This window comes from Arachis stenosperma, chromosome 5 (assembly GCF_014773155.1).
Source record: "Arachis stenosperma cultivar V10309 chromosome 5, arast.V10309.gnm1.PFL2, whole genome shotgun sequence".
Lineage (NCBI taxonomy): Eukaryota > Viridiplantae > Streptophyta > Magnoliopsida > Fabales > Fabaceae > Arachis > Arachis stenosperma.
The window spans coordinates 14,560,330-14,586,205 of NC_080381.1; the positions used below are offsets into that span (position 1 = coordinate 14,560,330).

At 31.8% G+C, this 25,876-nt stretch overlaps 2 protein-coding genes across 3 annotated transcripts; both read left to right on the forward strand.

The window, feature by feature from the left end:
- The first annotated feature begins 2,592 nt into the window (after window positions 1-2,592).
- On the forward strand, window positions 2,593-15,674 carry LOC130982832 (DNA-directed RNA polymerase IV subunit 1). 2 transcript variants are annotated; one of them, XM_057906940.1, is made up of 16 exons: window positions 2,593-2,807; window positions 3,907-4,035; window positions 4,450-4,570; window positions 4,660-4,784; window positions 6,270-6,323; window positions 6,433-6,645; window positions 7,298-7,453; window positions 7,571-7,666; window positions 7,748-10,020; window positions 10,592-10,767; window positions 11,180-11,439; window positions 11,533-11,706; window positions 11,814-11,951; window positions 12,472-12,719; window positions 13,479-13,590; window positions 14,867-15,674. In XM_057906940.1, the coding sequence occupies exons 2-16, from the start codon at window positions 3,949-3,951 to the stop codon at window positions 15,029-15,031; spliced, it is 4,398 nt and encodes a 1,465-aa protein (XP_057762923.1). In that variant the 5' UTR covers window positions 2,593-2,807; window positions 3,907-3,948; the 3' UTR covers window positions 15,032-15,674. The 2 variants fall into 2 exon arrangements, with proteins under 2 accessions (XP_057762923.1, XP_057762924.1); XM_057906941.1 differs by having other exon boundaries at window positions 10,595-10,767.
- A 3,829-nt stretch (window positions 15,675-19,503) lies between these two features.
- Window positions 19,504-21,904, forward strand: LOC130979977 (uncharacterized). Its single transcript, XM_057903559.1, has one exon. It carries the CDS (start codon window positions 20,008-20,010, stop codon window positions 21,844-21,846), a length of 1,839 nt encoding a protein of 612 aa, XP_057759542.1. The 5' UTR covers window positions 19,504-20,007; the 3' UTR covers window positions 21,847-21,904.
- The last annotated feature ends 3,972 nt before the right edge of the window (window positions 21,905-25,876 follow it).

Below are 25,876 nucleotides of genomic sequence, written 5' to 3' on the forward strand. Positions count from 1 at the left end.
GATCCGACGTCTTTTTTTTTGACTATTTGAGCTCCAAAACCAAAATGGCCTCGTTTTACAAGTTCTGATATAGTATTTGATTGTCCATGTTAACACTTTATTAATATTTTTGTGTCGAAAATTGTTCCAGGAATTAATATGAGTCACGTTTATAAAATTTGGAGACTAAAAAAGGACAATTAAAATTTCAGAAACTAAATTAAAATTTACATATAAATTCAGGGACCAAATTAAATATTAACTTTTATCTGTTTTCTTTCATGGTATTAAGTATTGTATTACGATAAATCTAAAAAAAAGGTTAATAATCAGTCAACATTAACTTTAAATATATATTTTTTTTGTTAAAATACTTATTAAGATGTAAAAATATAATATAGAAAAAAATTATTAACAAGTTTAAAAGTTCAAAAATTTGTAATACATTTGTAGTGTGTTTATTGATTTTTTTAAAAAAAGTTTTACTCTAAAGTCTAAACAAACATATTTTCTTTTTTAAATATCTAACACCCAAGTTTGTTCAGGTAATTGTTCCTACAACATTCCTTAGTCTCAAAATCTATATGGTTCTAGCTACTAGCTAGTTTGGTTGGTCCATTACACAATCGAAGAATTAAAGATTACATGAAAAAGAATTAAAATTTAGAAATATTTTTTTGATGGTTAAAAATATTTTTTTAGACAACATCTGTCAAATATATTTGTTTTAAAATTTTATTTTTGGACATATAAATGTGTATTGTTCGATTAATTGATTATCAATTGTTTTTTAATTATTTTTTAAAAAATCTAAAATATTATTTAAAGCATTTATATGAAGCAGGAGTAGACACAGGAGATATGCAAAAGCTCTCTTTGCAGTTTGCTACTTTGCTCAAACCTCAAAGTACATTTGTACGTGTAACATGTCTCTCACACCATGCTCGCACGCACATACATGTAGATGTAGTGCACTGAACGAGGGATAAAAGGGAAGGAGAATTTTTTTTATCTTAATTATTTATTCTTTTTAATGTATAAGAAAATTGTGATTGAAGTAGATAGTTAATCGAAAAAATGAAGGAAGTAATGGTTTTTTGGATTTTATTTTCATCATAAAGTTGAGGACAAAACATTTCCGTAAATTAAGAATAAGATTTGTTTTTAAAGAAATGTTAGAGGATTATTAAAATTTATTATTTTTAGTTATTAGTTAATTATTAATATTTTAAAATATGAGATAAAATATATTATTAGATTATTATATTAAAAAAATTAGATTAAAAAATTAAATTGATCATTAAGTGATAGACAAAAATAATAAATTAATTAATAATCTTTTAGTATTTCTCTTATGTTTATTGTTCCTATCCAAAATATTTTATTTGAATTTAGAGTTTTGTGTTTGATTATCACTTTTCTGAATATATAATATTTTTCTAAGTTTTTTACACACATCTAATACAGTAGATATTCGATATTCTGTTGTAGAAATGATAATTTAGATGTTGATATGTATTATATTAAATAATTTAGTTAAATATATTAAATTATTGAATAAAGTAAATTTTTTTATAATATTTATAATTTTTTAAATATTTACATTATTTAATGTATTCAATTTTATTTTTTAAATTTTTTATTTATTCAATTTTGTCATAAACATACATTTTTTATTTAAGTAAAAATTATCCCTAAATGTTTTTAATTTTATCCATATCGTTTTAGATATAGTTAACATTTAAGAATATTTTTGACATAAATATAAAATATTAGGAATAAAATTAAATAAAATTAAACGTTAAAAATATTTAAAAAATTTTAAATATTAAGAATAAAAAATATATTTTACTCTAAATTATTTAACAAATTCTTCAAACCTTTATAAACAAATATCCACTGAGAAAAATATTTATATACTTTCAGAGCATATTTAATTCCTTGTTATTTAAACATATATAACCACTTATTTATGACTTTATATATAACTCATCAATATAATCAATCTAATAAATAAAATAATAAACGATTATGAATATTCTTCAAACGCACATTAAATATGGTTAATAAATATACAAAATATTTTTCAGTGAATAATAATACTCATCATCTTTTTAATTATATTCCTAATACTTCAAAAAATTTGCTAATAAATACTTATTTCCGAAATTTTTTTGAAAGCGTTTTTCCGAATTTATATTCTATCTCATTATATTCCTATATTGTGATGTGAAATTTTATTTCAAAGCACTGTATAAGGATTTTAAATTTTTAAAATTAAAGTTTTGAAGGTTTCTTTATAAAACTTATTTTTTTTTTTAAAATTGGTTATTCTTGTACCATTGAAAATTACCTTTTAAAATAATCGTTACGAAGATTCTTTCTTAAAAAAAAAAATCATATAAGAGAATATATATCATGATTATTGATTATTCTGTTTGAACAAGGGGGATGGAAAAACAAAACAAAAACAGAATCACAGCAGAGGAGGTAAGTAAGTTGTGGTGATTGGTGAGAGAAGGAGAGAATCGTAATTTAAAGGAAAAAGTAAGGGTTAAAAGATGCAAGGCCCAAAAAGAGAGACATTGCTGAAAAGAAGTGACCTTTTTAGCTTCCCAGAGAAGAAGTAGAGAACTCACTTTTACTTACTTACTCCCCTTTAAGCTACCGGCGCTTCTCTTCTTCACTAACACGCCGAAACGCGTTTCGTCCTCTAATCCCTTTTTCTTCCGCGCGATTCTCGCACCCAACGGTTTCAACGCACTTCTCAGTTCTCACTCTCACACTCTCGTCTTCCCTATATTCGCATTCATTCACGTTTTTCTACGGTAAGTAAAACCTTTTTCTTGCTCGTTTTCTCTTTATCGGCTTTGGACTTTGATTATCTGAATGCTTTTCCTGTTTATTGAAACTCATTGAATCGTTTTTTTCTTCGAGCTGATGCGGCCGTTAGAACTGTTTTCCGTTTTGCAATGTGCGCGTGATCATGTTCTGCATGTTACATGATCATGCTTTTGAACACTGTCTTCGTTGTGTTTGTCGTAATGTGACTTCTCTCGTTGCTCATTATTAATGCTTTCATTCGGTTCTGATGCTAATCATTCTTCTTTCCCTCTCTGCAATCTTTGTTAATCGGGATTGTGGAGTTACTCTGTAATTATGCTATAACAGACTCGTTTTGCAATGTGAATGACATGTTCTGGCATTGGTTATAGTATATATTACTCTTGATACTGTGTGTTAGGTAGAGTTTTTTATTTTTTGGTTTTTATTTTGGCAGAAAGTATTTCCTCTTAATTGATTATGGATATGGCAAGACACCATTCAAAATTTCTGTCTTAACTCTTCAATGGAATTTGGTGTGTCCTTCATGGATGCTTTCTAATATGACAATCTATTTATAAAAAGCAATTCTATCAATATTTCAATTCCCCATTTTTTATGAATATTTTATTCTCACGTATGCGGTGCATATGAACGTGTATTGAGCTGGTTTTTTTTTTTAAATAATTGATGAAAAATGCTATGAACTTGTTTGGGTGCATTGTGATTAAGCATCAAAATCAGCCATAGGACACAAGGCTAAGTCAAACCGTACAAAAAAAAATACTAGTTTATTGGCTTCAGCTAATTAAAAGAAATTTGCTGGTTTGATATTCTTTATGGAACATTGTTGACATGGAATTAGAATGTTGAGGAAAGTTTTTTTTTTTTTTTTTTCTGGTTTAAATATTTGCTTATTTATTTTTCCCTTTAGCTTTATATGGTATATCTTCTAATGCCTAATCTGGGCTCTTCATGGTATTGGTACCTACACTAGTACACTTTCAGTGAAATAATAACTACTCTATGTATCGATCTGCATTTTTTACTCATTTATTATTGATCTCATTTCTTTACATTCTATTAATACTTGCTAATGAACAGGCTGTTTGAGATTTTCTGCTTTGCACAAGGTTACCAAGTTCCATGGATGATAATCTCTTCAATGACCAAGTGGTGCCATCTGGTCGCATAACAGGAATAAAGTTTGGCCTTTTAACTGAGGAAGATATAGTTAAGTATATTCTTGATCTTATCTGCATTAGCTTTCAATTGTTTGGTGTATTAAGTCAGTGTTACTGGTGGCTCATATTATTTCCAAGCAAATACTAAAAGACACATGCCGAGGAAATTTCAACCTAAGCACCACGTTTATTCCTTTATTGAATATCCATGGCATTGGTCCAAATCTATAACAACATAGTAATAATTGTAAAAGTATATATAATGGCATGCACTTACCATGCATAAACACAGGATCAAGGGATGGTTGGAAATAAGAATGTCCTTGTTTGGGTGCATCTGTTCTATTTGCCTTATAAATGAGACATCCCTAATCTATAGACTGGATTATCAATCTCGAATGTCTTCTCTCACCTTGTAATTTATTAACCATGTATTGGATATTAATCAATTTCACCTTTACAGGAGAATGCCTCTACTTTGGAAATACAAGCAGCCGGGCAGGTTAACTGTTCTGATTTGGGACTTCCAAACCCAACTCATGAGTGCACCACTTGTGGTTCTAAAGATAGAAATTTCTGTGAAGGTGAGGATGTATTTCAGGACAATTTATTTATGGATTATCATTTGTAAATATACTAGAAAAGACAGTGAAGGATTAATACTTAATTTCAGGCCATTATGGGGTAATTAAATTTAACATTACCATACCCCATCCTTATTTCCTATCGGAGATTGCACAACTTTTGAACAAAATCTGCCCTGCTTGTAAATCTATTCGAGAAGAATTACGGAGCAAGGTCAGCTATGCTTTACTTATGCCAAATATTACTATAGTTAATTTTACTTTTTTTTTACTATGATTGCCAATTAGTTTTAGTGCACTCTTGTTGTAAAGAGCTTCATATTGTCAAAGGGCCATATTCAATTTGGGGATCTAACATCTGGTGTCCTATTAATTCGACCTTCCATGTGCTATGAAGGGCAAGAAAATTGATTTCTGTTCATGTGTGTGCATGTCTGCGGGTTTTTTTTTTAAACTAATTTAATTTATTTAGTTCATTTTTTTGTTTTAATCATTTAAAAGGGATCATATTTGATACTTTGGTTTACTTGATTCTGCTCTCTCTTGCAGAACAACTATTTTCCCATGACTTTTGTGTGTTCTATTTATCTTTATCTTTGTACAATCTTTATGTTAACACAATGCACCCCTTTTTTATCGATTTTCTTTGTTGGATGTATAGAGGGATCAGGAATCAAATGTATAATAAAAGGTCACTTGTTGGCCTCTTCTTGGAGCATTATTAATTAATTGAGTATTTAATTTGTAATAAGCCATAAATACTTCCAATCAATAATTCAATTTGGAAAATCTCCTTTTAACAATGTGTTTGGATGATAGTTATTGAGTTGAATGATAAAGGAACAAGGGAAAAAGAAGTAATTATAAAGTAGATATGAAGGATAAATAACTCAAGGTAATCTATTTACCTTCCATTCTGCTGCAAGAACCTATGTCTGTTAAACTTTTACTCCCAAAATTGGGATGGAATGGAAAAGAGTAAAACTTATATGGGATTCAGAAAACAAATTGTATTTGGCTGGAGTGTAAGCCTTGTGTTGAATGACTGACATTTGGAGAGAAGTGGATGATTTATGCTGAGGGATTTGGAAGCTTTTGCTTTTTTGATGTTTTCTTTGTTCTTGAAAATAGGATTATGTTTTGATCCAAAAAAAAGAAACTATGCGATTATTAATGTTCCAAGCAAGGGAAGGTAGTGTTTTTTTATTTTTTAATAAAAAAATTCCCTTGTACTATTATTTCCTTCCTTTTTGGTCCCACCCATACTTGTTTCTTTCTATTTCATTAACAAAGAAGATCCAAATATGGGTTAAAAATTAATCTAATAATTAGTTGATTAAGCATTCATAGAGTAGATAATGTATTATGGGATGCCTGTAAAATATGGAAACTTATTTGATTTTTGAAGTCCTTCAAAACCATTTCCCACTTCTAAGTTACAGGGGATGCTTAAGTAAAATTAGACATCCTCCAAGACTCTCATTGGTCTTTGCTTCTAGAAGTTCCAGGAAATTATTCCAATATATATATATATATATATATATATATATATATATATATATATATATATATATATATATATATATATATATATATATATTCTTTGTTGTTGTTGGGGTTGGCTTGAATGGGATTGAATTTGTATTTGTTTTTTCCATTATTATCTACCTCTATTGATAGTTCAAGTGTCTTCTTACAGGGTGCTCAATTACTCTTTGGAACCAAACGGTCTAATGGTTGTAAATATTGTTCTGTAAGTTAGTGTGGCTTCATCCTCTCCAAGAATCAATTTTGGTTTTGGTTTTCTTTCATTATTCTTCTTTTCGTTTTGTATTATTCATAAATTTTTATGCATCAAACAGGGAAATAGTTATCCAAAAATGAAATTCAGAGTTTCGTCCAATGATCTCTTCCGAAGAACTGCGATTATTGTTGAAATAAATGAGAGGTCTTTAAACTCAAAGAAACATTTGGGACGAAGAGTACCTGAACATTTTTGGGATTTCATCCCCTCAGATCCTCAGCAAGAAGAAAGTTGCATAAAACCAAACAGAAGGGCTTTATCCCCTTATCAGGTAGCATTCCCCAACTTTCACGTATGTTATTTAATTTTGTATCGTTTTCCTTTGGATACTCATAATGTTAACCATATTCATATGTAATCTTCGTCTGTATGATCCAAAATTGTATATTATATCATGTTAAAGAATGGGGGCTATTTTCGATTTTTGAAAGATAAACTGTTTATTATTGTCTCTAATGAAAATGCTTCTTCGAAGCTTAAACTTGTGTCTTATAAATTTTAGCACATTATTTGGCATATACAAATATGATAGATCCAAAGGACATTAATGCGACAATTGAACATGATACATGCAATTATATATGTGATCTCAAATTGGGCTTGATTGCAAAAAGCTAAATGCATCAGCTCTAGTATTGGGATTCAGATTTTATTTACTTGATTTTTATTATTGATGCGATGTTCAGCAACATGAGATGTTCTTTGATGTGCTCACATTTTAATAACTTTTTCATATTAATTATGTTTTCTTCTGTATCAAGTAATGCTCTTTAATGTGTTTCTGGAGGGATGGAATTTTCCAAGACCTCTGAATTTGATATAGCTTTCAAGTTTATTTTCTTGCATCATTTTCAGTATGAGGTCATACTTTTCTGCTGATGCTGTATTATTATCGTTATTTGGTATTCCCCTTTTGATCTCAGGTTCTTTGTTTGCTGAGCGATGTTGATCAAGACTTTGTTCAAAAATTTGTTCCACAAACAGAGTTACTTGGTCTTAATTGCTTCCCGGTGACGCCAAACTGTCATCGCGTGACAGAAGTCATGCATGCATTTTCTAATGCAAACCGATTGAGTTTTGTAAGTATATTTCTTTTTCTCCTTTATTGTGTTCTTTAATATATTTATGAACTTTCAGATATAATCACTTGAGCTCTAGTCTTTAATATGGCACTTTGCCTGGTTAAATGTTTTCAGGACAACAGGACCAGAGCTTGTAAGAAATTGGTTGATTTCCGGGGTACCGCTACTGAGTTAATTTCTCGTGTTTTGGATTGCCTGAGGATCTCTAAGGCAAGATTTTCAACCTTTACTTTTGTGGCATTTTGTCAGATTGTGATTTTGTCTTTCTTATGATTGTACTTTAAAATGCAGCTACATCCTGATAAAACACCAGCAAATAGTTTTGCTGATATCCAGCAAAAGAAAAATGCTGAAAATGCGTGCAATTCATCTGGTTTGAGATGGATGAAAGATGTGGTTCTTGGAAAACGTAATGATAGTTCATTCCGTACGGTAGTAGTTGGTGATCCAGACCTTGAGCCTGGTGAAATTGGTATACCTTGTCAAATCGCTGAAAGTTTGCAGGTTTCTGAGTATGTGAACAAGCATAATTTGGAAAAATTGCTTTATTGTGGCGAATTACGCATGATAGAGAAGGGAAACATAAAGGTCCGCAGAAAAGGTAGTCCTATTGTCCTGTACAAAAAAGAAGACCTTCAAATAGGAGACTTGTTTTATCGGCCACTTGGTGATGGTGATAAAGTATTGATAAATAGGCCACCTTCCATACATCAACACTCAATGATTGCTCTCTCGGTTAAAGTCCTACCAATATCTTCCGCGGTGTCTATCAACCCACTTTGTTGTTCCCCACTCCGTGGGGATTTTGACGGTGATTGTCTTCATGGGTATATTCCACATTCAGTTGCTGCAAGAGTTGAGCTAAGTGAGCTAGTTTCTTTGGAGAAGCAATTGATAAATGGGCAGAGTGGTAAAAATCTGCTTTCACTCTCTCAGGATAGCTTGACGGCTGCCCATTTGCTGATGGAAGATGGGGTCCTTTTGAATGTTTACCAAATGCAGCAGCTTCAGATGTTTTGCGCTCATAATTTAACGCCACCTGCTATTGTTAAAGCTCCTTCAAGTAATACCTCATTTTGGACTGGCAAGCAATTATTCAGCATGCTGTTGCCTTCTAATCTTGACTATTCTTTTCCTTCAAATGGTGTTTCTGTCAGAAATGGCGAGCTTATATCTTCTTCAGAGGCTTCTGGTTGGTTACGTGATTCTGACTGTAATCTCTTCCAGAGTCTTGTTGAACAATGTCAAGGGGACACTCTAGACTTTTTGTATGCTGCACAGAAAGTTCTTTGTGAGTGGTTATCTATGACAGGTTTCACAGTTTCACTTGCTGACCTGTACCTTGCTTCTGACTCCTACGCACGGAAAAATATGATGGAGGAAATCTCCTTTGGCTTGCAAGAAGCAGAACATTCGTGTAACTTCAAACAGTTGTTAGTAGATTCCTGTTGTGATTTTCTGGCAGGTAATGTTAAAGGAAATGAAAAGACTATGATTGATGTGGTTCGTATGAACTATGAAAGGCAAATATCAGCTGCTCTCAGTCAAGAGTCAGTTGATGCTTTTAGACAAGTTTTTCGTAATATTCAAGGTCTAGCTGACAGATATGGAGAGAAGGACAATTCATTCCTTGCTATGATCAAGGCTGGAAGCAAGGGTAATTTGCTGAAACTAGTGCAACATTCCATGTGCCTTGGCCTACAACATTCTTTGGTACGTTTATCATTCAGAATTCCCCATCAACTCTCATGTGCTGCTTGGAATAGTGAAAAGGGGATTGATTCTGTTCAAAAGTTTTCTAGTACTCCTAAATCTGTTCAGTCTTATATCCCATATGCTGTGGTTGAAGGATCGTTCCTGTCTGGGTTGAATCCACTTGAATGTTTTGTTCATTCGGTCACAAATCGTGATAGCTCTTTCAGTGACAATGCAGACCTTCCTGGAACATTATCTCGTAGACTAATGTTCTTCATGCGGGATATCTGTGGTGCATATGATGGAACGGTTAGGAATTTGTATGGTAATCAGATTGTACAGTTTTATTATGATACTGATGAGGATTCGCCTATGGGTAACTGCTCCCAAGAGACTACTATAGGTGGTGAACCAGTTGGAGCACTTGCTGCTTGTGCGATTTCTGAAGCTGCATACAGTGCTTTGGGTCAACCAATAAGTCTTCTTGAAACATCACCTCTGTTGAATTTAAAGAGTGTTCTGGAGTGTGGTTCCAAGAAAAAAAGTGGTGACCAGACTGTCTCTCTATTTTTGTCTGCGAAATTTCGTGACCGGAGATATGGGTTTGAGTATGCAGCATTTGATGTTAAGAATTATTTGGAAAGAATAATGTTCTCAGATATTGTTTCTACTGTCATGATAATTTTCACTTCACAGTCTAGAAACCAAGAAAAGTACAGCCCTTGGGTTTGCCATTTTCATCTAGACAAGGAAATTGTTCGCAGAAGAAACCTGAAATTGTGTTCTATCATTAACTCTCTTAAGAAGAGATGTGGGATTCTAAGGAAAGAATCCAAAGTATGTTTTGCCAGCATGGAAATATCACTCAAGTAAGTTTCTTCTCTTCTGGCTCTTCAAACGGTAGTTGTTAGATCAAATAATATTTACTGTGATGTCTATATTGATGCTTTGCATTGTTCTGTCTGCTCTCAACGATTATGCTTATTTCCCCAGCTACTTTTCATCCAAGCCCTAATAATATAATAATTTGCTACAACCTGTAAACAAAATTCAAGATTTCTGATAGATGTTATGGAAGTACCTAGGAGGGGATGAGCAAATGGTAATAGAACTCCAAAGGAAACCACATTAAACTTAGTCTCTAGTGCAATGGAGGTTCTTCTTGAGTTTAAGTTCAATATAAGATGGAGAAGTTTCTAAATAACAAAAAGGAAAAGAAGATATTGGAAACTTTAGAAGTGGTTGAAGACTAACATTAGGAGATAGTTTAAAAATTACAGTTGAGCATAGGGCAAGTATATATGTTTTTAACCTTTGTCTAAAAAAATTTCTCCTTCCATAAAAGATTTACTTTAAGCAATGTATATTATCTTTCTATTTCTTCCTGCGTTGTTATTATTCCTTGGAGCTTTGCCATTCACGTTGACTCAAAGAATGTAGCAGGAAGTGTTCAGCTGCATACATGTCTCAGGAAGGAAAAATTACTTCTACAGATAAGGGAATGGAGGGTGATGATTGCATCACTGTCACCCTTGTTGAATACTTAAACAATTCCATACCACTTGATGATGTTCGGGACTTTATGCTACCTTCCCTTCTTGGAACTACTGTAAAAGGTTGGCAGTTATCTAATTTACATAAATTTAGTTTAATCTGGTGATTTGCAAGTAATGCATTTAGAAATTGCCCTCTTTTTTTCCGTTTTCTTGTTGTTGTTGTGTAAACATCATTTGGAAAATTCTTTGATAAACAGATATATGGTTGGGACATTCTTGCAAAGCACATTTCTGCTGCATACACATGGCCACTGAAGTTTGCCTTAAACTCGTATAAACTTGCATGTTCAATTTGGGGTGGGGGGTTTTTCTTTTTCTTTTTTCTCATAAAAAGAATTCAATATAATATTTTGTTCAAAATATTTTTCCCTCTGATTTGATGATATCCTTCTTATGTATGTGTATGTATTGCTTGTCATGTAAAATATTATCAAATTTAGACATATTCTTGAATCCCTGAAATGCTCTTTAGGATTTCCGGAGATCACGAAGGTTGATATTCTGTGGAATAGTCTTCCGAAATCAGCAAATTTCAGAATTGGCTGTTCCGGGGAACTTTACTTGAGGATTACTATGTCAAGTGATAATAGCAGTGGAAGATTCTGGGGTGTTCTTATAAATCATTGTCTACCGATAATGCATATGATTGATTGGACAAGAAGTCTCCCAGATAACATAAATCATTTCTGCTCAGCCTATGGAATTGATGCAGGGTGGAAATATTTTCTCCAGGTGTTTATACTTTTAATTCTCTTCTTTTTTGAAGGTTCCATCGAAATTCATGGTAATGTGTATTAATTTTCTATCATCTGGTTTCAAATGTAGAATTTGGCATCTGCAACAACAGATACTGGCAAGACAGTCCTTCACAAGCATTTGCGTCTTGTTGCTGATAGCTTGTCAGTTAGTGGAGAGTTTGTAGGGTTAAATGGAAAGGGCATGGCACGACAGAGACAACATGCATCTGTTTCATCTCCCTTTGTACAAGCATGCTTTTCTGTCAGTTTTCACATTTATGATTCCAATCACATACTTTATTTTTAGCAAAGGTCAGTTTATGGTGGCCTATAGAAATCTTGTTGAAATTCTTGAATCTTATTAAACAGAACCCTGGTAGTTGCTTTATAAAATCTGCTAAGGCTGGAGTCAAAGATGATCTGCAAGGCATCCTCGACGCATTGGCATGGGGAAACTGTCCACCCTTAGGGACAAGCGGACAATTTGAGATTATATATTCTCCGAAGGTAATGTTATCTGTTTACTTATGTTTAAATATTTTGCTGTTAAATTTTATTTTTTTTCCCGGTTACAAATACAATTCTATTTTCAAAGAACACAATTTGCAAGGCAGTTGTTCAGTATTTCAATGTACAAGAACTTTTTACTCCCAAAGAAGTATTGTTTTTTTCTTTCAAAAATAATGTGTCGACGCATTTAAGTTATGGAAAACTTTGTACTGGTAGTGGTTTCGTTTTAATACTCTTATACTTTTTACAGAAGTCCTTGCAAAAGAGTAGCCACATCCTTTTGCATATTATGGTTTCTTCACTTTATTCCATTTTTCTACCATTTTCATAACTGCAATCATAATTTCTCTGGCACTAATGAAGAGTGCATCAGAGCCAAGGATATTTTTATCTGGGGTTGGGCTAGGAATGTAAAGTAAAAGCTCAAGGGTTATGTCACGGAATTGTCTTGAACCTCGTAAGGTGTACATGCAAAAACTTTGTAATGTAAAATGGTATAACTCTTGCTTTTTATCAGGGACAAGAGCTTGCTAAATCTGGAGATGTTTATAAACTGCTAAAGGCCAACTTTGACCAGCAGATTGAAAAGAGCAGTCTCCCTACTGCTTACAAATATTCAGCTGAGAAATGGAGTTCTAATGTTCGGCCCAAAAATGGTGGGTTTGGCTTGAAAGTGCACAAACAGTTGAAAAGCCTTATTAGAAATTTTGTGACTGTGAACGATATTTACAAACTGACTTCTGCATCAAGGAACATACTGAACAAGTAAGAGCCTACATATAGCTTTTGTATGCTCTATTATAATGTGTATTTTGATGGCATCAACTGCCAGATATTCTATATAATGGCATTCACACTTGTGTATATATCGTGCATTATATACTTATGTTGAAGAGAAAAACTGGAGGGTTGTATTATTATTACGCCAGCTGTAGATCTGTAGTGTTTCTTGCAGTTCAGTACTTCAACCATAGGGCTTTTTTTTTGAGATAATAACCATTAATTTATGTTTTCTTCTGGCTTGTGTTTTTGAGATAGTTTGCTGGTTGGGGAAGAACTAAAAACTCAATGGTCATGAAATTATTTGCACAATTAAATCCTTTGGAAGAGATTTTGTGCCTTGGGTCTCAGTCCTTCTCAAGGCTATTCCATTTTAGATCCTTATCAACTCTTGAAATATTTAGAGAAAGGGAAGACAATAATTTCTACCGTTGGATTTTTAGTGAGTTTAGTTTTGAATTTATTTCTTAGTGTTCAAGGAAACTAGACTTTTCAAATAAAGGATAAATTACGTAGTAAGTTCCTACTGTTTCACTAAATTTCAAATGTTAGAACTTAAAATTCTGTAACAAAGTCATTGCGCATCTAGAGTTTTTAAAGCAGTTGCATTTTTCAATATTGCTACTAAAATCGAGGCATATCTTTTGGATGCTGTTGCTACCATTGTTTCTTTAGTTTCCCATAACATGATTCGGGATCTCTGTTTTGCAGAATAATAATAACTGTTGGCTGTTTTTGGTGTAGGTATTCAATTGATGAACAACTAAATGAGAAGGACCTATTTACCATGCTGAAGGTTCTGCATTTTCATCCACATAGAGATGAAAAGTATGGCTCTGGACCACAGCACATCAAGGTATGCGAGCTTGTGTGAAGATGGTCTGATATTGTGATCAAAATTCATTTTTTTTTCTTTATGCTAATGTGTATAAACTATAAATATTAGCCATAAAAATTCAGGAAAATCTCTTGCAAATCAGGTCTATTTAAGTGTACCAAAAAGAAAACAGAATTCACTTTTAATTAACTACTCTCATGATTTAAGGCTTTAGTAAAGTTTAATTGATTGACAGGGTAAATATTTTATTATTAATGTGTGGATATTATTCTCTTATATTAAGGCATTTCAATTTCACAGTAGGGGGAATATTCTATATGTTCTCTGAAGAAGTCAAGGAAACTATCTCTGCTTGGGTTAAATGTTTTTCTTTGAAAAGTGTCATTTTTGGTTTTGATTGACTGACTTTATGGTTATGGTCCTTGATGACTTTAATAGGGTCATGTAAACAAGCATGCAATGGTTAATCCACTTATACCTGGCCTCCCAAAGGGTCCCTTTCTTCTCTTTACTAAATTTGTAGCGATTTGCAGGATCTACCCAATATAGGATGAGATATTTCATTTTTATTTAAGTAAAAGTATCCAACTATGCTAAAAAAATCAGCCACCAAATCAGCCACCCTATAAAATACGTGTTAAAGTACAAAATACACATTGAAAATGATTTAAGCAACACATACATGTATTTATACATAAATACATAGTGACTGATTTTTGGTATGCACATACCATTATATATGAACTTTACTACCTGATCCTTTATATCAAACCCTTGGAATATCTAAAAATATCTCATAAAATTCTTATTATAGAAAACATTATATTTCCTTATTTGATTCCTTATTTACCCAGATTAGGAGTGTAATACTGATGCCGGTTTAAATAGGGATCAGTGATTTGTATTTTGTATCGTATCTATATAGAGAAAATATAATTAGAAGTCTCCTCTCTGTTGTTTGTACCTTCCACACCTGAACTTATAATTCCAACCAGAAAGATTATCCAATATTTCAGATTTTTTCCCCTTCCTTTCTGAAATTTTACTATAACAAAGCAAAATGAAAAGTAACGCAATTTGTCAAATATTTTAGGTTTTTAGAATGAAGGGAAAGTTTGAGCGACCTAAATTTCATGGTTGTAGTGCAACACTTCGCACTTGTTTACTAAGAGATGTTGGAGCTAACTTTGCTTTTGTTGCCAAAGTTAAAATATTTTCTAGTGAAACAATATATTACAAATTTCTCTTTTTTCTCCTCATAAGATGCTGATGCCTTTTCTGTTGCCATTCACAGGTTGGATGGCACCCTGAACATAAGACTACACGCTGCTTTTTCATAGAACGAACTGATGGGACTGTGGAGGATTTTTCATACCGGAAATGCATTCTTGGTGCTCTTGAGATTGTTGCCCCAGATAAGGCAAAGACCCAGAAGAAAAAATGGAAGAAAGATGAATAAGCTATCTCTGCTTGTTCAAGAATAATAAGTGACTGGCCACTTGATCAGGTGACAGCCACAAACTAAAAATATGAGATGATGATCATGGTGGGTGATAATAGTGCAACAACTCTACAAGTACAAAATACGACGTTGTTTTTCTACCTTTGATTTTGAAGGAGGGGGTCCCAAATCAGTGGTAGAGAATCACAGTTGTTTTTTGTGAGTTTAGAGTTATGTCATTGGCCTTGCTCCAGCAAAAAGCTGACGAATAGTTTGGAGCGTTCATTTTTGTTGTATACTATCAGGAAGTTAGTAGCTAACTGAAATGTAGCTCGTTTGGTAGAGGTCTGCGCAGCAAACCAAGATCAAAGGGGTAATATTTGTGCAGCAGCCAAGTTTGAAAGCCAATGGCCATATGTTTTTGTAATATCATAACCTAACAAACTAGTCCTTTTTATGGTAAAGATGGAGGGATCCTTACCGTTAGCTTCTTTTTGCTTCTTCTACTAATACTTTATTTGCCTCCTATAACGTCAGGAAGGCAAGGAAAGATCTAGTGGAAGCAGCAACGAGAAGCTTGAAAAGGTTTGCCCCGGACCACTTTTATTCTCAATATACTTTGGCAGTTAGATACATTCTTCTTTGGGCTGCTTCCTTCAAATTCAATGAGTGCCTCCTCTCTCTATTATCTCCCTCTATTGCAAAAATAATTTATGCTTTCTTTAAACAAATTAGCTGCATATAGTATTTAGTAATAAATTAGCTGCATAGTGCTAATCTATCATACGTTGCACTTCCAATTAAGCTGCGTTATACTTTTTAATCTTTTTAAATGAGAATGGTTTCTAAATGCAATTTTTGTTTTATCATGTAATAGACTAATGAAAGATTACGCAAGTTAAAAGCTATATTTGTTCAAATTCTTCATTTTTTGTCTCATCATATGTTAATATATGTTCATATACTAGCTTGTGATTTTAGTGATAAAACCAGGGAGACGAGCTATACTTGGAATCTGAGAAATACTGTCAGCAGTGATGAATAAATCAGCAGCATTGTTACGCATGTGGATCATCTTTCGTTTATATAATCGCGTATAAATGAAAGAGTAGTTTGGGAACTTGTTAATGAATGAGATATTCAGTTATTTTGTAGATATAAACAAAAAAATGGTTAGAACTAAGAATATGACATAGCATGAATTACTGGAAAAAAAAATATATCAAATACCACTGATGATCATCAAAAACTAAGAATATGACAAGGATATACTATCTAGGCCAGAATTGTGTTCACAAGTGCTGAAAAGTAAAAGGTAAGAGAAAGAAAAAAAGCATATATCTCAGGCCTTTTATATTAGAATTAGAATACACACGATAGATTTGGAAGCCTTTTTATGTGTTGTTTCAATATATATTCCATGTCTCGATCAAGGATAGATGCAGAGAAAGCAGCAGGAACCAGGATATGCTGTAGCATATGCTAATACTTAATGAGCCAACTTTATCTATATATATGCCAAGAATCAACAAATAGGTAGCCATAGTCAGAGACATATGGTTTGAGAGAGATAAATAAAGGTCTAAGAAAACCAATTGCGGGGCTCCTCACCTTTGGCAGATACATGACGTACGTTCCAACACATGCATGCATGAAAGCATGCATATGATCCGCCAAAGGAGAGTTGCCCTGTAACTGCGTTCTTTCTTAATAATAACATCAATCCATGCATTCCACCACTCAACTTCGATTCTTGGACTTTCTTGGACATTCATGTATGATCAGGTATGTAGTCACTAACGTAGTTAAAAAAAATTAGTGTACGTGTGTATGCATGATACATGCATGTGCTTATGCTAGCTGTCTTTAATTATGTAATTATGATATTATATTATAGGAAGGTTATCACACTGACAAAAAACATTGGTGTTTTAGTGCTTTTATCGATTTGATCGTCATTATGAAATACATCCATAATTGATATCAATAGGTAAAATTACTGGAACACCCATGTTTTTGGATCACCTAAAAATTTTCCTGTGTGTATGCAAATGCAAGCTAAGGGTAATTAGCTACTGAAGCTCGTAGACTGGAGAAACTGTTCTCTCTAGCAATTAGCAAGGGGACCATCTTGCCCATGGAGGAAGCTAATTAGGTGGCTACACATATGTAGTAGGTCCAACTAAGATGCAAGCTACTATAATAATGATGATATCTAGCGATGTGTTAATTGTTAATTAGAACCTCCAACAAGCTAATTAGCAACAGGCTCGTAAGTCGGAACCATGCGCCAATCTATCTTTCGATAAAGTTGAGAGAGAGATAGAAAGTTGAAGTACTGCTCGCAAAGACTAATAATGCTTTCATATATTAAAATTTTGAAAAAATACCATTCCCCTCTCCCGTGAGATACTAAAATGACACTCACCTCTCCTCTATTTATAAATTATATATTCTCTTCCCTTATAACTTTTGAAAAACTTCATCTTTAATCCGTTTTAAATTTTTTGTGTTAATTAATGTTAACTTTATCCATTTTTCAAGAAAAAATAAATTATTTTTTATAAAAATATTCTTTAGCAAAAATTTTATTTTTTATTATTAAATTTTTCTTACCAAAATACTCTTTAATAAATTATTTTTTTATTGATTAAATTATATTTTTATCAAAATGTTTTTTTTTAAATTAATAATTAATTTTTTTTCTAAGATATCTTTCAATAATTTTTTAATTATTAAATTATAATTTTACCAAAAGTTTTGTTAACTATTTTTTTATATTTTACTATTAATTTTTCGATATCAATATATATTATTTTAATATTAAATAAAAAATCTTAGTAAAATTATTTTTCAATATAAATATATATTAATTATTATACATATTAATAATCGTAAGGGTTTTTTATTTAATGTTAAAATAATATATATGAATATCGAAAAATTAATAGTAAAATATAAAAATAATTGTTAACAAAAATTTTGGTAAAATTATAATTTAATAATTAAAAAATTATTGAAGGATATCTTAAAAAAATAATTATTAATTTTTTAAAAAAATATTTTGGTAAAAATATAATTTAATTAATAAAAAAATAATTTATTAAAGAGTATTTTGCTAAGCAAAATTTAATGACAAGAAAATAAAATTTTTGTTAAAGGGTATTTTTGTAAAAAATAATTTATTTTTTCTTGAAAATAAATAAAGTTAACTTTTAGTTAACACAAAAAAAAAATTTAAAATGGATTAAAGATGAGGTTTTTAAAAAGTTATAAAAGAGGAGAATATACATTTTATAAATAAAAAAAAAGAAATGTCATTTTAGTATCTTGTAGAGGAGGGAAGTGGTATTTTCTCTAAAATTTCATTATAATGGATACTTAATTAAATAGTCTACACAACTAACTAGTCCGAAAGAATATATAATGCAAGCCATTCAGAGACTACACTAACTTCGTGGTTGGTGGTTAATCCAATCAAAATTGAATATAGACCATTAATTGAACCAACATTAGTCCTTTTTTTCTTCAGAACATTATTAATCCTAGTTCTGAACTTGAGAAAGAAGCCTCACAATTTCGTTAATAACCTCACAAAACTGTGTATCTTATGGGGTTTATTCAATAGAAGCCTTTCTTATTAGTTTTTTTGACGAAAAATAGAAAGCTTTAATAACCCAAAACCTATATGTTATTCAAGCACACCATATGTCGTTGATTTTACCTTTAAAGAACACGTTATTAACCAGTAACACCCAAAACTAATTTCTTCATCTCCGGTCGAAAGTCATAAAAATAATAGATGTAATAATTTCCTCTTTTTTTTTTTGCCAAAACAAAAAGAGAAGAAATGAATAAAGGTAATATTTCTTCACAGAATTGCACGGAGTGACTAGTCGAAAGAGAACCAAAAATACATATGCAAATCAGGGGCCACATAATGGGGGATACTGGCTACAATACAAGCTGAAGGGACTGATTAATTGCATTTGCTAATCACACGTACCCATTTGCATGATCGGAAAACGTCAAAAATTTTAGAAAAGACAATACAAAAGTTAATAAAGGTGTGTGATTTATTTGATAGTGTTAGCTAATAGTCTAATACGTCATTGACAACAAAAAAGAAAAAAAATTATAAAAAAGATACTTATACTAATAAAGAATAACATATCAAAATTAAATCTAAAATTTAAGCAGCAAAAATGAAAGCGAATCATAGATCAAAACAGAAAAATTCCAAAGACATACGGGTCTACGTGACAGTGGAAGCCACTATGGAAACTCAGGCTTTGGTTTTGCCCTCTACCTATTGTTGTTTTCTATGTAAGCATCTTCAAAACTAGAACTCAAAAAGTTCAATGCAGCCAATACCCTTTTTACCCCTTGCATGAAGCCCCACGACCACTTTCCGTATGGGCTAACAAGGACTTTGATGGTAATGAAATATCGTATAACGTATGGTATAGAGTGGACCAACCAAGCAACTTTACTGTATAGAAAGTGATTTCATATGAACTGATCCGTGACGCATTAATTTGATCAAATCTAATTCAACGTCTTAATTAATAGATTCACCGCTTTATCCCAACTTTAATTTACAGGTGTAAAATAAAATTAAACTTGTTATTTTTACTCACTAATAACACTTTTTACTATTAGATGGAGCGCATGATTTATAACTAATAGATCTCAAATCTTATGTAATACAGAAATAGAGACAAGACAAAAGGAATACTAAGTAAATTTCTAATGAAATAATGTCATATTCAATAGTCAACAACGTAGGATAAAAGTATTGCTTGAAGTTACGGTCGAGGGAAGAAAAGTTTGGGATAATGGAGAGTAATGAAATTCCCCATCCCTGAAGGGACAACTTGTCTGGTTGACAATGAAATTTACAATGATAACTTAGTTAACAGTTTCGATGAAATCAATCAGACAAGGAAAGAAATGACAATATAACATAGTGGCATGAATATGAAAGAAAGAAAATGAACACACCTTGCGCTGGAGGAGAAACATCAAAGCCTTGCTACAATGGCTGTTTTCGTTCTCCCTTTTTTGTCTCTGACTCTAATAAGTCTCAAAATTCCAGCGTCAGTGTTGTGTTTGGATCAAGCCATGACTTGGAAGAAGCCACGTCTTATACTCTTCATCCATATACACAATTCACAAACCATGAGGCCATCCCTTCTTTGCAAGAATCATATGCTAACTTCATCAAAGCATACCCTCCATTTGGGAACACTTCTGAAGTTGATCGAATTCGTGCCCAAGAATACCCTCACTTGAATCTCTCCAACATTTGCTTTGATTACACCGGACATGGCCTTTTCTCCTATGTTCAGCAGCAGAGGTTCTGTCCCTCAACTTCAGTTGCTTCTTCATCTTCTTGTCCTCCTCCATCTGCCTTGGAACCACCCTTCTTCGATATCTCCCACAAGCCAGTGAATTTGCATTCTCAGATACTCCACGGTGGACAGGAATCAGAGCTTGAATCCAGAATCAGAGAGAGGATCATGGCATTTATGAATATCTCTGAAGCTGATTACACCCTGGTTTTCATTGCCAATGAGGTATCTGCTTTCAAACTTGTGGCTGAATCTTTCCAATTTCAGTCCAATGGAGAGCTCCTCACAGTGTATGATCACAGGAGCGAGGCACTGGATGCGATGATGGAGGCCTGCAAAGCGCAAGGGGCACATATCTTGTCAGCGGAGTTCTGCTGGCCAAAGCTAGGAATAAAGTACAAGAAATTGAAGAAGATGATAATGAGCAAAAGAGATAAGAGAAAGAGAGGTCTATTTGTTTTTCCACTTCACTCAAGAGTTACCGGAGCACCATATTCATATGTATGGATGTCTTTGGCACAAGAAAATGGATGGCATGTCTTGGTTGATGCATGTGCATTTGCACCTAAGGAGATGGACACCTTGGGTCTAACCATGTTCAAACCCGATTTTCTGATCTGTTCATTTCACAAAGTTTATGGTGAAAATCCATCAGGTTTTGGGTGCTTATTTGTCAAGAAATCCAGTGTTTCTGCTATAAAAGATTCAGCCAACAATCCTACAAGCCTAGGAATTATAAGCCTCCTTCCGGCATTTCGACAAACACAAGATCTACAAGAAGAGTTGCAAAGTGAAACTTCTCCACCACATGAGATTGAAGTAGTTTCAGTGTCAGAAATTGTGGAGTTACAAACATCCCTAGAGTCAACTCCATCTAGAAGAGGATTAAGTTCAGTGAATGAGATAGAATGCAAAGGATTGGAACATGCAGATTCAGTGGGGTTAATCCAAATTAGTTGCAGGGCTAAGTATCTCATCAATTGGCTTGTTAATGCAATGATGAGTCTCCAACATCCACATCATCCTCAAACTGGGATTTCCCTAATTAGAATCTATGGACCAAATATAAATGCACACCGTGGACCAGCAGTGGCATTCAACGTGTTTGATTGGAAAGGAGAAAAGGTTAATCCTTTAATTGTGCAGAAGCTAGCAGACAGGAACAACATCTCTCTGAGCAGTGCAGTTTTGCAGAAAATAAGGTTCTTTGACAAGAATGAGGAAGAGAGAGAGATGGGTATAGAGAGCAGAGTGTGTGAGGTGAAAGGGTTGGGGGGGCAATGTGGTAATTATATCAAGACAGAGAGAGAAAGAAATGAGTGTGGGATAAGTGTGGTGACGGCTGCACTTGGTTTCTTAACGAACTTTGAGGATGTATATAGGCTTTGGGCATTTCTTTCAAGATTCTTGGATGCAGATTTTGTGGAGAAAGAAAGATGGAGATACATGGCTCTTAATCAGACTACTATTGATATATGAATTCGTTTGTTGCCTAAATTACCCTTTGTCAGCATTTTTTCATTGCCTCATACTGCTAATAATAATAGTTCCAATCTTCAATTGCATTTGATATTTGTATCATCAATTATCTACTCTTTTGGCAATGTCTTTCGGTCTTTGTAATCATCGCAGGTACTGCTAAAAAAACAGATTATTTTTTATTTAAATTAAATATAGTATTTATGAAAATAAATAAATAGTGAGGTAATTACAAAAATATATTGTGACACATTTCGAATGTTGAACATATTATTACAAAATGGACATATCTCGAATGATGTAATTCCGTAGTGCGATAGGATCACGACAAGTCACATTCAAGTCACGTTTTAAATGCACCCATGTATATGGGTTGATATCGGATACTGAGCATTTAACAATTGTTCTTATCTTAGATTCTCGGATGTTCAATATCAGAATATCTTATATCAGTTTATACATATTGTGGTGCACTCATGATGTGACTCGCTGTGATTCTATTACAACATGGAATTACAGCATTTGAGATATATTCATTTTATAATTATTTTTTTAGTATTCGTGATGTGTCTTAAAATGTATTTTTGTAATTGACTCACTATTTATTTATTTTTATAAATATTATATTTATTTAATTTAAATAAAAAATCTTTAAAAAGCAGCTAGTATAATTTCTTTCTGTATTTTTCAATTTGCAGCATTTATATTCAATATTATATATATATATATATATATATATATATATATATATATATATATATATATATATATTATATGGATAATTCTATAATGAAAGTATATTTATGTGAAAAAAATGAAAAATAGTAAAGTACAATTTGAATAAATAGCTTAATTAATTTCATTTTAAAAAAATAATTTAAATAATAAATATTTATATTAAAAATAGTTTATAAATAAATTATTTTATATTTAATTTTTAATTTTAAAAATATTTATTTTAAAAGAAATGTGATAAAAAAAAATTTATTATGAGATAAGTCATTTTTTTTAACTTCTCTCTAAGTATTTAAATAGTTTTTTAAAAAATTACAATTAGATTTTAAAAATTACACCAAATATTAATACTACTTTTTTTCATAAGTCAAAAACTCAAAAATTTTAAAATTTTTCAAACTTACCCTAAATATAAGTATAATCTATTTTTAAAAAATTAATAAAAATAAAATTGTACATTCTTTTAAAATTATATCTAATTATTTATAAAGGTGAATTTTTATCCGTTATCATTTTTTCTCTTCATCATACTAATGAATCAAGGAATAAAAATTCAAAAATTAAATTAAAACAATTGAAAATTAAAAAACTATTTAAAATTTTAATGAAAATTCAAGAACCACTTCAACATTTAACTCATTTTCGGGACTTTCAAATTCGAAAAGTTTAGGCCGCATGGTCTGAATTTTTTATTTTTTGTTCAAGAATACCGTGGCAATGGAATTGGTATTAAAATTAAAATAGGTTTAAATAAGTATTTCACCCTTATAAAATATTTGTTTTCTCGTTTTATTTGCATAACATGTTTTTTTATTATTTAATCTATTATATTATAAGGACAGATTCAAAAATTTAGTAGAAAAGTAGTAAAAAATTAAAATATTATATAATCAAATATATATAATATTATATATTTAGTAATCATATAATTATGATTAGTATTTTTTAATTAAAAATATTAATAAATATTTGTTATATAAAAAATTATCTTAGTTTTTATAATTTTTTTATTTTAGATTCGATAAAATATAAAAATTATTTATTTTTTAATTAATTTATTTTATTGAGTATTATTATGATGGTAAGTTATGTTTTTATACTTTATATCATAAAAAATATGCTATAAAATAATATAAATAAATTATTTTAATAATTTTGTTATACGCATTTAAAACATATTCGTGAATAAAATATAATCATTTTAATAAATTTATTTAATATGTTATAATTTTAATATCATATAAAAAATAAATAAATTATAAAATAATTTACTTTCATCTATGTGTTGTAATATATAAAGCTTTTTAACATCTAATTAGATGTTGATGCTTTTATAAATATTAAAGCATTTTTGTGATAAATTTGACATGTCACACACACTTTAATAAAATGGTGTTATAGAAAGAAGAAATAAAAGTTTTCAACAAATGACTCGAGCCATGTTTTGAGAACTCAAATTTCTTTGAGCTGAAGTTGTGAATACATCGTTATATTTTGAATTGAATCATAATCCGAAAGTTTTTTAAAAAAATCTCCTATGAGCTATGAAAATGAACTCCTTCTAATCTTAAGTACTTTTATGTTTTTGAATGTAAATGTTTTGTGTTAAATATAAAAGATAATCTTAGAAAATTTGATCCAAAGCCATATGAATGTACTTTTATGGGATACATCCTGAAAATTTTATTTTTTTTAAATATTTTACATTTGGTTTCTTTTATTACTACCCAACCATTCAATTTTATTAAAATTTTCACATTACCCTTATTCTCTCTTCCCCACTCTAACCCTAATTTTATCCATACTCATTCTCTTTTAGCTAACACACACACACACCCCTGAGAATGAAAGAAAGAAAAGAGAGAAAGAGAGAGAGAGAGAAGAGAACCAAGACACGAGAGAGAGAAAGAGGAGGCGCCGTCCTGCGCTGCTGTGCCTTGTCGTCGTCACCGAAGCATCCATCGTTGCTGCGGTTGCCCGGGTCTTCATCGAAGGGAGCCGTTGCTAACCCTGAGAGAGCGAATGAGGGAGCTTCTTAGAGAGAAAAGGGGGTTCGTGGAGGATGAAGAACCGCAACGAGGGAAGAAGGGGGTCGCCTCCGTCGTGGACAAGCCATTGCCGTTGAGGCTGTCACCATCTCTGTTGGGGGCCGCCGTTATTGCTGAATGAAGAGGGAGAGTTTGAGCTGGCCAGAGATGGGAGGAAGAGAGAGTCGCGACGTAGGAGCCGTTCACCATCGTCGTGTCTGCTGTTGTCATCAATGGAGCTCGTCCTCAGGAGAGCATCACCGACGTCACTGCAACTGTCTCAATCCCTGTTTTAGTCTTGTTCAGCCCCACACCCCTTTCATTCTTGTCTTTAAATCAGTACCATTTTTTTCCTGTTCTGACTCCATTTGTGAAATTGTAATGCTTCCACCTTTACTCTGCTACATTTTGTTCTTTTCTTACATGCTCTTGTTTTAATTGCGATAATATATGTCTTTGTTTTAGTACTATCGCTCTACTTTTGTTGCATTTCTGCTGGAAATTATCTTGAGTACTGTTATTGGTGCTGTCATGAAACGGTTGGAGCTGTTGATGTTACGATTACATCTGCGATGTAGCCGTGGAAGTTGCATCCACTGTCTTAGTCCAAATTCTATGCTCTTTCGTTCCATTCTATTCTAACCTTTCTCACTTTTTAATTTTGCACCCCGGACTCGGTCTCTTCGGTCCCTTATAACCAAGTTGTGAGTAGGCTTTACATTTATAATTGTTAACCTTTTGGTTTATGCTATTCCGAGTTTTTAATTATACTTACAAAATTATTGTTGAAGAGCTTTGATTTAATTAAAATAATTAATTTTTTATAGTTGAATAATTATTTTTATGAAATTTATACCTTAGAAATTTTACATGAGACTGTATATATATATATTTGATAAAACTTTATATTATTTTAGAATATTTGATTTTATTCGAATATATATTTTTGAAGCATTGAAGTATTTGTTGGCACTCATTTACTTTAAAATTGTTAAATATGTTCTTATGATTGAAAAAGTATGATTGAAAAAGATTTTTAATAAAAAAGTATTATCTGATTTGATTTTATTAGATACCTTATATATTTGAAAGATTAAAGATTTATTGTATTTGAAACTATATGTTTTGAATTAGTTTGGGAGGTTCGTATTAGAAAACCATAGTTAACAGCTGTTATGACGTTAATTCAGATGCATCTGACTCAGACTCCAACTAGCAGGAGTGTTGCTAGCCTAACGTGTAGGCCACACGTTAGATCTGTTATTCTA